This window comes from Panthera uncia, assembly GCF_023721935.1.
Source record: "Panthera uncia isolate 11264 chromosome C1 unlocalized genomic scaffold, Puncia_PCG_1.0 HiC_scaffold_3, whole genome shotgun sequence".
Lineage (NCBI taxonomy): Eukaryota > Metazoa > Chordata > Mammalia > Carnivora > Felidae > Panthera > Panthera uncia.
In genome coordinates this window covers 31,447,799-31,465,948 of record NW_026057584.1, presented here as the reverse complement: position 1 = coordinate 31,465,948, position 18,150 = coordinate 31,447,799, and the positions used below count along the sequence as shown (strand labels likewise).

General features: G+C 39.4%; 1 protein-coding gene and 1 non-coding gene across 2 annotated transcripts; both read left to right on the top strand.

Moving 5' to 3' along the window:
• The first annotated feature begins 1,374 nt into the window (after positions 1-1,374).
• LOC125911766 (protein PET117 homolog, mitochondrial-like) lies at positions 1,375-1,659 on the top strand. Its single transcript, XM_049615868.1, has one exon. It carries the CDS (start codon positions 1,396-1,398, stop codon positions 1,657-1,659), a length of 264 nt encoding a protein of 87 aa, XP_049471825.1. The 5' UTR covers positions 1,375-1,395.
• A 2,671-nt stretch (positions 1,660-4,330) lies between these two features.
• Positions 4,331-4,433, top strand: LOC125911976 (U6 spliceosomal RNA). The gene has a single exon (XR_007454552.1). It is a non-coding gene; the product is annotated as a U6 spliceosomal RNA (small nuclear RNA).
• Positions 4,434-18,150: the final 13,717 nt, after the last annotated feature.

The window sequence follows — 18,150 nt, the reverse complement described above, 5'->3', positions numbered from 1 at the left end:
GTGAGATTTTAGCAAACAAGGTTTGCTTTGAAGTTCTCATTCGACATTTATCATGTCTTCTCTTAATTTTCTAATAACCAGCTATTTGTTATTTTACATTTGACTTTTCATTATAAGTCCAAACTTTCATAATTTTATGCTCTGTTTCGTAATCCTGCCATACCCATTTACATGTTGTTCCAGGATTAATATCAGCAACTAAATTTGTTATTTTCACTTTAAGTGGGGAATCTTTTGATATTAATTGGTTGATTTAGATATTACCTCTTTTTTAATGCTTATTAATTTTGAAAGAGAGAGAGAGAGAGAGAGAGAGAGAGAGAGAGAGAATGAGTGGGGGAGGGGCAAAGAGAGAGGGTCCCAAGCAGGCTCCACACTCAGTGAAGAGCCTGACACAGGGCTTGATCTCAGGACTGTGAGATCATGATCTGAGCTGAAATCAAGAGCCAGTCACTTAACTGACTGAGCCACCCAAGTATCCCTGAGAAGGTTACCTCTTAAGGCAACAAGTTTGGACTGTTGGTAGGATTATTGCCATGTTGAGATACTATAGTGATAAAACTTTCAAGTTTGGGGGTCAGAGGACACAAGATCTAGTTCTAATTTTGCTATTTATTAACTATATGGGCTACTTAATAGGGGGTCTGTAATTTAAACTCCCTACTATACTTTATAGGAAGTATATGTATATGTCAATTAGATTAAGTTACACTGTAAGGGTGGTCATTTGCCCTAACCAAAAATTCACTCCCTAGGAGTCATCAACCAGTCTTCTAATCAACTAGTCTTCTAACTAGCCTCCAGAGGTGTTTTCTAGAAAAAATTTGTCTAGCCATTGACTCAGTCCTCAGTCCACTGGTGGTCTGATATCTACTATAGCAAACTACCAGCTTATATGTTACATGAGTGTTTTGTGCCTGCTTCTTAATAAATGTTTAATATGCATCTTTATGTGTGGCCAAATTTGGTCAGAGATTACTTTCAACATAAACTGGTGAAGAGGTTGTGTGGAAGGTAGTTACTCTTCATTCATCTCTAATTATTGGTGGTTACCATTATCTACAAAATAACTTTTGCAATATTACCCTTCACCTAACATTGGTTTCTCTTTACCTCCATCCCAGATATTTATAATGTCACCCAGGAGTCTGTAGGCAATTAGTGGGTAATAAACTCATAGATCTCCAGACTATAGACTCAGAGAGATTCAGTGGGATTCAGTGCATGCACAGAGCTTTCCTGGGTTAGCAGTCTCCTCAGGATTCTATAGATTGATCTGACAATTGTCTGGTCCTTGCCCCAAGTCCCGGAAGCAGTTAGGATTTCTCCAGTTCTGGCAGCCTCTGAGTAGCATTCAGCTGTGGCTCTGGGGCCCCAGGCAGGTAGTGGGAGGTCATGGTGGCCGGTGCGGGGATGTCTAGGAGCCTGAAGGTGGTGCTAGGCCTATCGGTGGTGCTGATGGCGGCCACCGTGGCCTGGGTGCATCTGAGGCAGCGGCAGGACCTGCAGAGGCTTCATGGTGGAGTGATCAGAGACATTGAGAGGCAAAATTGGAAAAAAGAAAACATAAGTCTCTTGGGAGAACAGATTATTTTGACTGAGCAACTTGAAGCAGAAACAGAAAAGATAATAGTGGCAAAAGGATCTCAAAAAACATGACTTGAAATGGATGTCAAATACTGATGGGATATTGTCAAGTGTGAGTGTGTGAGTGTGGATGGAGAATAGCTTTGTGAGGTATTCAACCTTTTCGTGGTTACTGCCCTTTCAAACTTGACCAAAGACAATGACACTGGATCATATATTCTAAACAATTGCTTTAGAAGTCCCTTCTATCTGAGTAAAGAAGTGGTCACTCTTCTGAAGAGTGTCTGCCTGTGTGATCTTGGTAGAAGCCCCTTTAAGCCTGGTATCCAGAGTTTAGGATTGTTCGTGAAAAGCGCTGGAGAGCCTAAGAGAGGAAGGTATGGATAGTAATATCCACCTAAGTAGTTTGATGAGCCGTCACGATGATAAAGCCACGAGAACATCTACCTCAGGAGGGCTGGAGGAGGGAGAGGTGGAGGGGGAGACTGCCCTGATAGTTGAATCAGAAGACAAGGTATCAGTGGACTTATCTCATGATCAGAGTGGGGATTCCCTCAACAGTGATGAAGGAGATATGTCTTGCATGGAGGAGCAGCTCTCCTACTTCTGTGACAAGTGCCAAAAATGGATACCAGCCAGTAAGGAGCTTCTTAATTCCCTTGATTTGTCAGTTCCTATGCGAAGGTTTGTTCTTCTAACCTGTGAACAAAACATGAATGTAAAATGGACCTAAATAAAAAGATAATTATTATTTTTATGGTTAGTTTAGTTGGCTAATGAGAGATTTATATAAAGCATAGACACATTTGTGCTAATAAAAACTATTGTCAACCTCTCAAAAAAAAAAAAAAAAGAAAAGAAAAGAAAAGAATTTCTCCAGTTCCCTCCAAGGTCTTCAGTTCCCTGGAGTCTTGATCAATGCTTCCTGTAGACTAAGTTTCTTCCCTAGGACCATGGTCAAACCCTTTGCTCTGCTCGTAAAAACAGAACACAGATTAGATATCCTGGGGCCATGTCATTGATAGAGATGATGATGGTGATGGTGGTGGTGGTAATGATTATTAATATGATTTCCACATGGCAAAAAGCTATGTCGCCATTTGATTGTTTGCACATAAAATAAAACCCAAGAAATATTGTCTTACACCACAAAGTTTTTTTTCTCCTTATATAATACACCTGGAGTTGGGCAATCTAAATCTGGTACAAGGCCTCAATGATGCAATAAATGACCTTAAGTCTATCTTCCTGCTCTGTCATCATTAGTTTGTAGTCCTGGTCCCCCCATTTTCAATACGGCTGCAGCACCTCCAGGCATGCAATCAATAGGGGAGGAGAGAGCTTTTACAAAATAAGGTTTTGCCTCTTTATTCAAGATATAAAGTTCTCTTCAGGGAAATCCATTTATATTACATGGCCAGAACTTTGTCATCCTCTAGCTGCAAGGGAGTTAGGAAAGGGAATAATTTTAATAGGACATATCACCATCTTGAACAAAGTGAAATCCCAACAGGAAGGAAGAAGGGGAATGGGGAATAGATATTGACAGGCAACTAGTAGCATTTAGCATTCCTACTATTTAGTAGTTTAACAGGTAATTTTCATACTTACCATCTCTAACATTACCCAGTAACCATCTTCCACATGATGAAACTGAGGATCAAATGTTTTTAGTAACTTGTGCAAGAAAATGGCAGATTCATGATTTGAATCCAGGACAACTTGATTAATAGCAATAGTAATAATAGTTAACATTGGTCAAACACTTGCCATGGGTCAGATATTCCACTAGGTCTTTTATGTGTATTGACTTGTTTCCTCTTCATAGAATCCCTCTGAAGAAGGCATTTTTATTATTTCTTTAAATGTTTATTTATTTTTGAGAGAGAGACACACAAAGAGCATGAGCAGGGGAGGGGCAGAGAGAGAGGGAGGCACAGAATCTAAAGCAGGCTCCAGGCTCTGAGCTGTCAGCACAGAGCCTGATGTGGGGCTTGAACCCATGAACCGTGATATCATGACCCGATCTAAACCCGGACACTTAATGGACTGAGTCACCCAGGGCCCCCTGAAGAAGGTGTTTTTATTGTCCTCACTTATCAGATGAGAAAACCAAGGCCTTGAGAAGTTAAGGGACTTACATAAAAGTCCACAGATTATAGGAAGTGAAGCTTGAATTTAACTCAGTTCTGTGTGAATCCTTAGCCCTTGACTGCTCTTCGACACAGATTCTGCAAAATTCAGCTGCTCAAACCGTGAACTCTGCCACCATCATACTAGGGTAGTATGGTTAAGTACCAATAAGGCAGCTAATAAGTACTCCACTTGGAAGGATTAAATGGAGAATTCCTGGAAATGGAAGCTGAAGATTCAAGAAATAGCAAGAAAATGAGTAAGGTCGAAGCTGGTGTTCAGCTGTGTGCCAGAATATGCATTTAATGTTTTTCCCTGATTCAAAATACACACCTACATTGGTGCGTATTCTTGATGAAGTCACAAGGAAATATCGATCACAGAAGATGACCATTGGTAGTTGCCTATCCAATAACCATTCTCCATTCATTACTAACAGAACCCCATTTTACCAAGGGCAACATTAGGCTTGATTAAAATGACTCAGTGCCACAGACCTCTCTGTGTCTATGGGGTGGCCATATGGAAGCAGGCTGCCCAGCGTAAGCACACTGTTTTGGTTAGGGCTTCCTGAAAAGTTATGTTTATCGCCGAGAAGAGACAAGCTTGTGCTTGCTTTGGCAGCCCATACTGGAAATAAAATGATACAGAGGAGATTCGCGTGGCCCTTGCACAAGGATGACATGCATATCTCTGAAGCATTCCATATTTTCCACAGTTCCCAGAGGTCATAGGACACTCTATTGGTTAATCCCAAGGAAACTGTATGAGTCAAAGCACAATATGTGGCATCCAATATTGACATTGTGATTTTTTTTTCCACAAAGAGAGAGAGAGAGAGAGAGAGAGAGAGAGAGAGACCAGCTCAGCCCCCTCATTATTTGCCCTTTATTCATTCCTCTTCCTTTAGCCTGAAATACAGTTGTGATGTCAAGTGGGGCGGTGGCCATCTTATGAGCATGAAGATAACTCACTTATCTTATGAGCATGAAGATAACGGTCTCACACTAAGGACGGCACAGTGGAGAGATAAATAACTGCCTAAATGCTCCATTTAAGTATATTGACTCCATACCAATCTAAGCTTGCCTATTTCTGGATTTGTAATGATTTATGAAAAATAAACCATTTAGCTAAATTGCTGCTATTGTATGGTTGTTGTTGCATGGAGTTGAAAATAATACCTACTGAGAGAGATGGCCATGCTATTTTCCCTTTCCATTGGGTTTATTTTTGGTTTACTACCAAAGTCATCTCCAGCATAAAGCATATCGTTGTCATTGCCCCAGATTTGACTGCATGGGGGATGCTAATTAGTCTGGAAGGAGTGGGTTTATGGCTCTGGTACCTTGCACTAAAGAAGGCCTCAGAGTAATAAGGTGACATTGTACAAAGAACTGAGACTTTGGCAGAAGTAATCTTCATGACAATTTTTACTCACTCACTTTGAGCTGCAGTTTCCTTAGCTCCACAATGAAGAGTCTACTTTCTACCCTAAATATTTCCTGAGAGGTGCATGGGATTCCTAATTCAAGCAGCATATACGTGGATAGTTATCTTTATTACGAATTCCCCTCTCTCACTAATACGAATGGACCACATCATCTCACCCTCTCCTCCTCCCTTCTCAATGCATCCCTAGTCTTCTTGATAGAATGTTCTTCGGAAAAAAAAAACTTCTGCCCCTAGAGTTTGGCCTTGGTTTTCATTTTATCTAGATTTCGTATGGTTAAAAGAAGTGGTTGGAAAAGGGAGTGGGGAGGAGAAGAAGGCCCATAGAGTATGACCCAAGGAGGATTCTGCTGACAGGCAGAGGAAAACCTACAAGAAGAGAGCATGAAAACATCTCCCCCTTCCTCAGAACTTCCTTTCTTCCCCATGTGAAAATGGAGACCCAAGTCTGTGACCATATATCTTTAGGTTCACAAAGTATATCTACATTTTTAATTAGAGTGTTTCTTAAGAGCTAAGTCTTCTGAAATGTGCTCTCGGAATAAAGTCATAATCATCTATAGTACATATTTATAACACACACACATATATGCCACATACATATTTATATATAACGTTAGAGTCTGTTACCATGGCAACTATTTCAGTACTAACAAATTAAGCATTGTGACTCCACTGTAATAAGAAAAGAGAAATTCAAATGAAACACCAAGCATTTGTTTAAGCACAAATATCTTTAGTAATTAAATACACAGAAACAATACGGAAAGCCACAAATTAATGCTTAGAAGCCTTTTCCAGTATGAAACCCAGATTTGCTGTTATTTTCCCTTTTCCATTCCATTCCATTATACATCTTTATAAATTAAGTTTGGCACTGAGTTAACGAGAACAGATCTGCTGCATGGGAGCTCTCACACACCGAAAAGCTCAGCTTTCATTCTAAATAGTTACACCTTCCATAATCAGTGAGAAAGATTTTATGGCTCTTTTTATTCATCAAAAAGAGGACTTTTAAAAAGAAAGCTCAAATGTGAAGTTGGTCTTACATCCCCTGTTTCATTCAGACAACATGTAGAACTACCCCTGGGGTTTTGAATACATTAACATCCTTTCACAATTAACCCTAATAGGACAAGTGTAGCATTTTTCCAAGCAGATATATTCAAAGCCGAAAAATACATAGTGTTTAAATAGGTCTCATTATATCAGCTACACCAAATCTCTCCTCTTTATATACAGAGGATTGTACCTCTTTTCACTGTCATGCAACATTAAAATAGGAAGGCATACACAAGGGTGACACGGATTTGACAAAAAATTAATGATTTGTACATCACTTTAATGCTTCAAATCTGCAATTCATGTATGCTAATTAGTTCATAATGGGCTGTTGAAGAACAGAACTGTCATCCTGCTGCTTCCCGGGTTTCTGGAAGCTCTGATTCAGCACAGCCCTGCCCGGTTGCCTGCTGGATTCTGGGCTGGTACCCGGCAGATCTATGAGAGCATTTTCCCCCACCACACACACAATTGTTTCTAGGATGTGGTGCTTTAATCTATCAGAGTTCCGATGGCGTATCTCAGATGAGTGGTTCCTGGGTGCCACAATACATACTGGGAGCAATAGCACGGCCCCACTATATCCAAATGATTGATTTCTGGGTTTTAGGCTGTCAGGCTATACCTCAGAGGGCAGCTGTCAGCTTCCTAAATGTATGAAGTTGTATTATGCAGCACATTTTGAAAATGTATGTACAACTTTTTTTTTTATTTACAGATAAAGAAGGCTGTAAAACTTGGAGAGAGGAAACAAAGGGGGTACAAAGATCAGATATCTTCTCTTACTGTGAAATCATGTATATCTCCCCAATGCAAGAAAAGCAGCTACCGAATCCCTTTTTCCTTCGGTCTTTGTGCTGCCGGGGTGGAGACAGACTGTCACAACAGCAGGAGAGTGTGAGGCTGAACTGTTTCACAGACCAAAAGGAAACACCAGGGCTTGCTGGAAGCTGCGAGATTTGAAAACGAGTTGCTCTGTTTTTACTGGAGAGAAAACTTATTTTCCCTGATCTCATGATAGAGGTTTGACCCAGTGTGTTCCTCATATCACATCTGCTGATCTGTAAACTCAGCTGCTGCGCATGTCCAGAGCAGAGACCGCACAAAGGAAACAAGCACTAAATTTGTTTCTAGGTTTGAAGTATCAGATGCCTGGTGGCTGAAATTTTGTCTTGAAGACTCCAAAATGAAAATGCATGTAATTAATTTTTTTTTTAATTTACTAGAAATATGAACTAGAGGTCAAAATGGAAGAACTCAGCCAGGCCAGGGGAAAAAAATATGCCCGATGTGGCTGAGCCTTAAGGGATTTTAGATGGTCAGGAATAGATACTTGATAAATCTGCAGAATAATGGCACATTAAAAGAGAGTTTAAAAGTGATCAAGTTAGGGGCGCCTAAGTGGCTCAGTTGGTTGAGCAGCTGACTCTTGATCTTGGCTCAGGTCGTGATCTCATGGTTTTGTGGGTTTGAGTCCTGCACTGGGGTCTGTGCTGACAGTGCAGAGCCTGCTTGGGATTTTCTCTCTCCCCCTCACTCTGCCCCTTCCCAACTCAAGCTGTCTGTCTCTCAAAATAAATAAATAAACAAACGTTAAAAATAATGAATAAATAAATACATAAATAAATAGACATGATCAAGTTAATGAGAATTACTTTGTTTACAGGTTTATTTAAGGTCTTTCCATAGGCAAGGAAGTAAAAAAATGTACTGATAAGAATAAAAGTAGGTGTTTAATAAATGTTGAATAAGTGAAGGATGCTCTTCAAAAAATATTATGACTTTAGAAAGACATGAAATAATATTCCAACCTTGAGACTGCTATTGGCTGTCTAGAGAGCAACAGGAAAACTCACATAGATGTAGATAGTGATGATACCATTTTGTCTTCATTAGACATCTGAATAACACTTTCTTGGGGAGGAAACCAAACCACAAACTTGACGTTCCCTCCACTGGTTGGGTTATTCAGATCTACAGATTTTAAGTTGTATTTGGTCAATATTTATGAGTAGGACGGTTGGGTCATTTAGTAGATGTGCGTTTCGATTTTTGAGTAAATCTCAAGCTGTTTTCCAAAGTGGTTGTACCATATTACATCCCTACCAGTCAAGTATGACTTGACTACATGTCCCCCCACATCCTCACCAATAGAAATATTTTTAACTTTGGATAGTCTAAAAGGCATGTAATTTGGGGCACCTGGGTGGCTCAGTAAGTTAAGTGTCCTGCTCTTGATTTCAGCTCAGGTCATGATCTCATGGTTTGTGGGTTCGAGTCCCATATCATGGTCTGTGCTGACAGCACAAATCCTACTTGGTATTCTCTCTCTCCCCCCCTCTCTACCCCTCTTCCCCCTCTCAAAGTAAATAAACTTAAAAATAGCAATAAATAAGAGGCATATAATTAGGTCTTGCTATGGTTTTGATCTGCATCTTTCTCATGAGTAATAATGTTCAGCATCTTTTCATGTTCTTATTTGCCATCCATTAATTTTCTTTGGTAAAGAAACTGTTTAAGTTTTTTCCTGTGTTTTACCTTTTTTTTAAAAATTATTGTTATCATCAAGTTTTGAGATTTCTTTATACATTCTGGATACAGTCTTTTATCTGATATATAATTTGCAAATATTTTCTCCTAGTCTCCTGAGTCTTCTCTTTTCATTCCCTTTGTCTAGTTTTTCAAGAGTAGACATTCTTCATTTTGATGAAATTATATGTCATATATATGTAATAGTATATATATATGTATATACATGTATGTATATATATATATAATAGTATATATACATACACACATATGTATGTGTGTGTATGTATGTATGTAAATATACATGATCTTTCAGTATCTCCTTTCCCTGATCAGTCTGCCAGAAGTTTATCTATTTGATTATCTTCTCTAATAATGGATTTTGTTTTCATTAATTTTTATCCATTGTTTTTTTTTCTATTTCCTTGATTTCTACCCTGATCTTTAATCTTTATTATTTCTTTCTATTTGCTTATTATCCATTTCATTTGCTCTTCTTTTTCTACATCATAAGGTGGATGCTGAAGTTCTTGATTTTAGACAAAAGAAAAATGAAATCATATATATATGCAAAGATTGTTATACAAATATTTATTAAAGTTTAATTTTTTTAAGTTTGTTTATTTTGAGAGAGACAGAGATAGTGTGAATGGGGGAGAGGCAGAGAAAGAGAGGGAGACAGGTTTCACACAGCATGGAGCCCAACACAGGGCTCAAACTCATGAAACCGTGAGATCATGACCTGAGCAGAAACCAAGAGTCAGATGCTCAACTCACTGAGCCATCCAGGTGCCCCAAGGCTTTATTTTTAATATCCAACACCTGGAAACTACTCAAATGCTCATCATCATGTGGATAAATACAAAATACATAACTTGTGCATACTTATATAATGGACTAGTACTCAGCAATAAAAAGAGAAGTGTTACATAAACTGTGTGGCTATATCTGAAAATAAGTACACTATTGAAAGAAGCCAGGGAAAAAAAGGAAATACTATATGATGTCATGTATAAAAAATTATAGAAAATGCAAAGTAATTGATACTGACACAATAATAAGTAGAGAAATAACCCAGTGAAATAATAAGCAAAATATTTTAAGAGATATTTTATAAATAAATACATATGTATGGCCAAGAAGCCTATGAAAAGATGGTCAATAATATTAGGCATCAGGAAAATTACAAACTAAAACCACAATGAGATACCACTACAAAGCCACTAATATAGCTAAGATTAAGAAGAGTGCCTTCATTTTAAGGTGCTTGGGTGGTTCAGTCAGTTAAGGATCTGACTCTTGGTTTCTGCTCAGGTCATGATCTCACGGTTCATGGATTTGAGCCCCACGTCAGGCTATGTGTTAACAGCGTAAAGCCTTCTTGGGATTCTCTCTCTGCCCCTCCCATGCTCTCTCTCTCTCTCTCTCAAAATAAATAAACTTTAAATAAAAAGAGTGATAACACAAAATATTGGCGAGGATGTGAAGAAGGTAGGATTTTAATACATTGCTGGAACAATTGCTGGAAAGTAAAAAGGGAAAACTATTTGAAAATTTGTTCGACACTTTCTTTAAAAAGTTAAAGATATATGATCCCTAGGACCCAGCAATTTCTCTCCTGAGTCTGTACCCCTAAAAAAGTATATGTCCACATAATACATGAATATTCATAGCAGCTTTATTCAAAATAGATTAGAATTAGAAATAATCCCTCCCTTGCTCTGGAGACTCCAATTACATGTATATTTGATGTTTAAAGTTGTCTCACTGATGCTCTGCTCATTTTAGTTTTCAAATTTTTAAAAATTCTTTGCAAATTTCACTTTGCATGGCTTCTATTCCTATGTCTTCAATTTCATTAATCTTTTTTTCTCCAATGTTTAAGCTGATGTATTTTTTATCTCAAATATTATAGTTTTCATCTTTAGAAGCTCAATTTGGATCTTTTTTATGTCTTCTATTTCTCTAGTCTTCATGTGCAATCTTTCCTCCAGCCTCTTGAACTTATGGAATACTGTTATAATAACTCTTTTAATGTCTTGTCTACTAATTTTAACATCTGTATAATTCTTACATTGGTTTCAACTGATTGATTTTGCCCTCATTATGGGTCATACTTCCCTGCTTCCAAATGCTAATTGGGAATATTAATTCTGTTCATTTCTGAACGGATGTCTGATGTTGTAAATTTTACCTTTTGGATGCTGGGTATTTTTGTGTTCCTGTAAGCATTCTTGAACCTCTGAGATGCAGTTGAATTACTTGCAAAACACTTCATCCCTTTCAGAACTTGCTTTTAAGCTTTGTTATGTACAACTAGAGCAATCTTTATTCAGGGGTTACCTTTGTCTCAATATTAAAGTGAAACTTTCTTAGGACTTGAGGACTCTACCCAATGTCCCATGAATTATGAGGTTTTCCACTCTGCTTGGGAGGAACAGGAATTATTCTTGGCTTTGTGTGAATTCTTGGTACCATCTCTCTAATCTTTTCAGAGAGTTCTTTCCATGGACCTAGACAGTGTCCTTACGCACATGGACTGATCAGTACTCAGTTGAAGACTCCAGCAGGACTCTCTATGGATCTCTGATTCTCTGCCCTGCAGACTCTAACCACACAGACTCCTTTTTCTCTCTTATCCCATGGGACCACTGTATTCTGCCTAGGATCCCCCTCTCTGCACATTGACCAGAAACTCTCCCTGCAGCAAACTAGGGCAAGTGTAGGTCTCACTGCATTTGTTTTCTGTCTCTTAGGGCTCAGTGTCTTTCACTGCTTAATGACCAGAGTCTTGATAACCTTTGCACCAAGGTGGTATTTTGCTTAGTTTTTCAGGAAGGAAGGTAAATCTGGTCCCTGTTATTTAGACCTGCCTGGAAGCAGAAATCCCATCTAAGTCTAATTTTGCACCACTACTCAATGAGGTCTTTTGATGGGCAGTTTTTAATTTTGAATAAGTCCATTTTATTGACTTTTTTCTTTCCTTATTAGTTCTTTTGTGTCATCTAAGACAAAATTTTGCCTCTCTCAAGGCTATGAAAATTTTCTCCTGCATTTTCTCTAAAAATGTTATAGTCTTTAAGTTAATTTTTGTGTATGGTACGAGGTAAAGTTCAAGGATTAGATTTTCCTGTGAATATCCAGTTGTTCCACCACACCTGTTGAAAAGCCTGTCCTTTCACACATTGAATTACCCTGGAACCCAATCCCTCTGCCATGTTTGCAGTGAAATTATGTTTTCAGCCTCACCTGTCTCTCCTCCACACTGAGCTTCAAAATCTAGCTCTCTATAGCAAATATCTTCTCCTTTTTTTAAAAAAAAATACAAAATGTTCTGAGCACATGTTTTATACAAGACACTGCTAAGGTCTGTGAAGAGTACAATAAAGTAAAATACAGTATCTCCTCTTCCAAGAAGTTCTCAATCTTATAAATAAGTAGGAAGTTACAAATGCACTTTGGTGTAAAAAAAAAAAAAGGTCAGGTGGTTGGTTGAGATGAGTCAAGAAAGAATTAAGTATAAAAATGGCCAAAAGCTTTTGGTTGGAAAATGGAAAAGAACATTGTGTTGGGCATAATAATGGCTTCTGGAGATGTCCAAGTCTTAATCATTGCAACTGTGAATATATTACCTTATGTGGCAAAAGGGGACTCTGTAAATGTGACTAAGCTAAGGATCTTGAGAAGGAGTGATGACGCTGGGTTCCCTGGGTGGGTCCAGTATAATCACCAGGGCCCTTATAATAGAAAGCAGAAGACTGGAGACTCAGAGAAGGAAATATGACAATGGAAGCAGTAGTCAGAGTGATGGGATTTCTGGAAGGGGCCATGAGTCAAGGCTTAAAGGCAACTTCTAGACGTTGAAAAAGGTAAGAGAACAGAAGTTCCCCTAGAGTCTCCAGAAAGAATAGAACTCTACCAAAACCTTAATTTTAGTCCAGTGAGACCCAGTTTGGACTTCTGAATTTCAGAACTATAAGGTGATACATTTGTGTTTTTTTAAACTACTAAGTTTGTAGTAATTATCACAGCAGTGCTAGGAAAGTAAAGCAGGTATAGAATAGAAGGGTTGCTTTTTGTCCTAGTCTCAAGAGTGAGGTTGTTGGGGAGAATTTCCCACATGGAGGCTTCCTCATACAGTGGTGATCATCACCACTGTGCATAAAGGAGGTGCACAAAGGGCTAAATCCAAAGTGCCCATTACTTTGTCAGCCTCTGTTGCTACAATAAATATTTTGGCTCAAAATGGTGGGTGGATTTTATGCAAACTTTTTGTATTTGTATTTTGTATCACTAGCTTCCTGTGAATCAAAAAAGTTCACCATCCTCCATCCCCACCCACAGAGGGGACCCGAACTACACAAAGACTGAAGACAGGCAATGGCTTTACAAGACCTGGAGTCAGAAATGCTATAATATTTGTAACACCTGTAATGGAAAATCCTCTTTCCCTTTATAAAATTTGTCTGTTCTTCAAACTTCCTACTTATGTTCAGAAACATGAGCCTGAATATCCCCCAATAGAAGACTGGTTGTATAGGACTCTTGGCCATATTTCTCTTTTCTTGAAGAGATTTTTTTTTTCAGTCAAGTTCTTGTCATAATGCCTGGATACTTTTGTGTGTCCACATGAGGTTAAGTCAAAATCCTTCTTTATTAATGAAAATTCCTTAATAACCAGTATAAGTTATCTGTATATAGACCAAGAAAACACAAGTCCTTTGCCATATCATTGCATCACTCTCAGCAGTGGAGAACATAAAATGCAGAGAGCTGAGCAGTGGCCTTCCTATGGCCTTCCCTGGTGGGAACAGAGCCACAGGACACATGGTTGTCACTCTGGGTTGTAAAAGTCCTCTCTGCATGTGGGGATCTGCACAGACAAGCGATGAGCTGAACGTGCACAAGCATTGTGTTGGATGAGAACCTTGCTCCTGGCTAAATAGCAAATAGCAGTACTCATTGTTGAGGCTAATCCCCACTCACTTGGCCTCTCTGTGAGAAATGAATAATGCTCCATAGCCTCATATGTCCAGGCATCATGCTGGATATCCAGGCAAGCCTAGGTGGAGACAATGGGCTTAACGATTGGATTGCTCCACTGTATTTATGGGGGGAGGGGACTTTCATAAGGTCCCTGTGAAGCAAGCCAAGACAAGGGTTTAAAATACCAGGTGAGACAAGATGTTCATGAGCAGAATTAAGTTTGCAGCGTCCTAAATCTCTTTGCTGAATTATTTTATCAGATGGGTAATGCTTTCACATTCAGACTGTGTCTACATAGGATTAAAACAGTGGTAAAAATTTAAAGATTCAGATAACCAATTTTTCCTTTCTTGACCACATGATATCAAGGAATTGGTTTGGCTGACTCAATTTTCTTTATATTTATTTTAGTAGATTAGAAGAATTCACTTCTTTCACTTTATCTAAGAAAGTTTCTATTTTGAAATGGTTTAATGTGCATTTATAGTATGTTCCCAGCTTAAACACACACACACACACACACCCTTGTGCCATCTCTTCTTTTCATCTCCTGAGCTGGGAGATTCTCAAAAAGATAGGGGCTAAAACAACACTAGTATAATTAAGCTGTAATTATTCTACATTTTTTATGGTATCATTTGGTTCTCTGAATACTGATATCAGATTTTCCGCTTGTGAAGTTGCCAGTGAAATGGTGTATGGAGATTGGGAACAGAGTTTGAAGAAATCTGGCTTGGAGAAATACTGCAGGAGCATAAATCTCTTAGAAGCCTGTCGAGCTGGAGGATGCATGCTGATTCATGTGAATTGTGTTCATAAGGTAGGTGAGAACCCTTTTAGAGTAGGAGGAGTTCAAGGGAGTTTGGTCCTGTTAGATGATTAGGCAAAAAGAATTTAATGCAGGAAAATTCTATGAACAAAAATAGTGAGTGATGGAGTCAAAGTTCGGGTGTTTTATTTTTTTTTAAGTTTATTTATTTATTTTGAGAGAGAAGGAGAGGGAAGGGCAGAAAGAGAGGGAGATAGAGAATCCCAAGCAGGCTTCATGCTGGCAGCTCAGAGCCCTATGTGGAGTTTGATCTCATTGAACCGTGAGATCATGACCTACACCGAAATCAAGAATTGGATATTTAACTGGCTCAGCCACCCGGGTGCCCCCCAGGTGGTTTTTTAGAACAATGTTGGCTTGAAATTAGGAAATCCAAGTGCAATGGGCCCTCTTTCCTGAGTGGCTAGAGAGTAACAAAAGATGTTCCAGTCTTAAACTTGGAAATGAAATTAATAAATAAATATTATAAAATCTAAGCCATTTACATTCAAGTGGCTCCAATATGCTTACTTTACACAAAAATGAATTATTTAGCACCTGAAATGTGCAAGACTTCAGGTAGACAATCCGAGTTCATAGTGGACAAGACAGACATGGTTCTTATCTTTAGTGAAGCTTAAAATTTAGAGACAAGACAAATGTGATAAGCTGAGGAATACCTTCCCCCACTCCCAAAAATGTCCATATCCTAATCCCTGGAATTTATAAATGTTACCTTGCACAGTAAAAGGCACTTTGCAGATGTGATTAAGGTAAGGTTTTTTGTGATAGAAAGATTAGTCTGGATAATCTAGATAAGCCCAGTGTAATCTCCAGGGTCCTTATAAGAGGGAGGCAAGAGGACCAGAATCAGAGAGATGTGATAGCCAACCAGAGGTGGAAGCAGAGAGAAGATGCTACACCACCAGCAGATAGAAGGAGGGTCCATAAACCAAGAAATGTAGTTGACCTTCAGCAGCTGTAAAAGGCAAGAAGACAGATTCATCCCTGAAGCCTCCAGAGAGGCATGACTCTGCTGACACCTTGATTTGGGGCCAGTGGAACCCAGGTCAGGTTTCCAATCTCCAGAACTGTAAGATAAGAAATTTGTTTTGTTTTAAACCATTACACTTGCGGTGATTTGTACACTAGCAATAGGAAAATAATACAAAAGGAAAAAAAAAAAGGGCAAATAACCATTCTAAATGCCGCTTCATGATCATTGTTGAGGATGCCATGAAGGGAAAGCACAGAGAGCCAGCAGAAAGCTAACAGAGTCCTAATCTAAAGCAGGCTGAGAGTGGACCTACCTCAGTTTCGTGTCTTCTGGAGGAGACAGGAGGAGTACATTGATCAGGAGAAGATGGGGAGTGAGGTGCAGCACCCAGAACCACCTCGGCCAGGCCCCAGTGCCTCAAAGAGTTTGACACACTGGAGGCAAGGCCGGGAGGGAGGGGGGATGGGAAGATGGCTGTAGCACAGTGAATAAGGGCACAGCCCCTGAAAGAGCATCAGGCCGGGGGCAGAGTCTGAAGGGCTTGGTAGACTACAGCGAGTTTAGATTTTATCCCAAAGGGAGAAGGTGGCCCCTGAAGGGTCATAATAAATGGATGCTAAGATCAGATTCAGGTTTTTGGGAGTTCACTCTGGCTCTGTGGGGGGAATGGTTTTGAGGAAGAAAGAGGGTAAGGGGAGAAGCCAGGTGAAGACTGTTGCAATCGTCAGAGGGAGGAATGATTGTAGCAGCTTAGGCCAGCATAATGGGAGATAGGAAGATAATGGGAGAAAGGGAGCAGATACATTTTGGAAGTAGAATCTACGGGACTTGGGTATTGATTGATTTAACCAGTAATTTTTTTTAAGTTGTGATTAGTTTTTCTTTACATGATTATATCACAATTCCATTCTCTTATCGATGAACACTTGGGATTTGTCCAGTTTGGGGCTATTCTTAGTAACACTGCTATCAATATTCCTGTATAACTCTTACTATGAACATATCATCTTATTTCTCTAAGAGGGAAACCACTGGATCACAGGGGAAGCATATATTTAACCTTTTAAGAAACTACTACACTGTTTTCAAAAGTGGCTGTGCCATTTCATACTCCCTTTGGTGATTTATTGGACTGTGTCAGGCACATTCCCTCCAAATAAAGAACAATATGCTGAGTTCTTTAAACATGTCCCTATGTTTTGAGTGTTGAGAAATAGAAAGAGGTGAAGATAAACCCATAGTTCTATTTGCACATCTCCTGAATGATAGAATCCCTTGGTTCCTTGGGTAGAAGAGGGGTGTGTGTGGAGAAAGTTTCTTAAATTGTCACCAAATCATTCTGGGGAGTGTTTTGCTTACAAACTTGTGGAGACCATGTTTCACCAAAGCAAATAGTACGATTGGATCAGAGACTGAAACTTCAGAAGCTAGTTGCTCTTAGACTATTTCAGATAGGGAAACGGAGGCCCTTAGTCAGTGGAACAGAAGTCTGGTCATAATCTATGCTGTGGCCTCCTGTGTGTGCCAGCTCTCTTCTTCAGAACCTCCCCACTCCTGTTTTAGCCTCCAAAGTTGCAGGTTGAGGCAAAGACCTCTCCCTTCTCACCACTCATCACTCACTAAACAGAATCCTTTATGTCAATTGTTTCTCAAGTCCTCCCTCCAAAAAGGAAAGTGTTCCAGCTGGAGGTATGATCAAAACCAGGATCTTGAGCATCAGAGAAGGTACCAACCAGAAAGGACACAGGGATGGATGAGCAGGCTTAATCCTGGACTGTCTCAGGCAAAGAGCATGTACCACCATTGGTTTGGAGATCCAAACCGACCTGCATAGTAAAACAAATAAAAGAAAAACTACAGAAGGAATAAATAGAGCTGAATAGATAGAACCCTAAAGCCAAATAGACTATGAGATTTGAGAAGAAGTCTATAAGAGAATGATGATCTTAGACAGTTTGGGCTCATAAGAAAATTGAAGAGGCAAGGAATGCCTTGCTGGTATATAAATGGATTCTTTTTTGATTGATTAGTCTCTTACCTAGGGAGTAAGAAATCCTTGGATTTAGGGAAAAGGTTGCAGTGGTGCCTTCTGCACCTACCAAAGGATGTATCCACCCAAAACATCTGGGTGGGACTTTGCTTCCAAAAGGGTCCTTGAAGATGTAATTAAGTCAAGGATCTCAAGAGAAGATCATCCTGGATTATCCAGATGGGCCCCAAATCCTATGACAAGCATCCCTGCAAGAGAAAGGCAGAGGGGGAAGAAAAGGCTATGTGAGAACAGAGACAAAGATTGGAGTTCTGCAGCTACAAGTCAAGGAACACCTGGAGACACCAGAAGCCAGAAGAAGCAAGAGAAGATTCTCCCTTAGACTCTTTAGAGGCAGTTTGGTCCTGCCGACATACTGATTTCAGACTTCTGGCCCCCAGAATAGCGAGCGAATCCATTTCTGTTGTTTTTAAGCCACCTGGTTTGGGGTTGTTACACAGCCACAGGAAGTTCATATAGGGTGGAAGGGAGATTCTTGTTCAGCAGGCTTGAGGGTGGAGTGGAGGAGACACTGTGTATGTTAGTGTGGAAAGATGGAACTGGGTG

Bases quoted from the DNA above. Each gene is read 5' to 3' on its own strand.
- LOC125911766 (XM_049615868.1), top strand. From the start codon at position 1,396: ATGGTGGCCGGTGCGGGGATGTCTAGGAGCCTGAAGGTGGTGCTAGGC.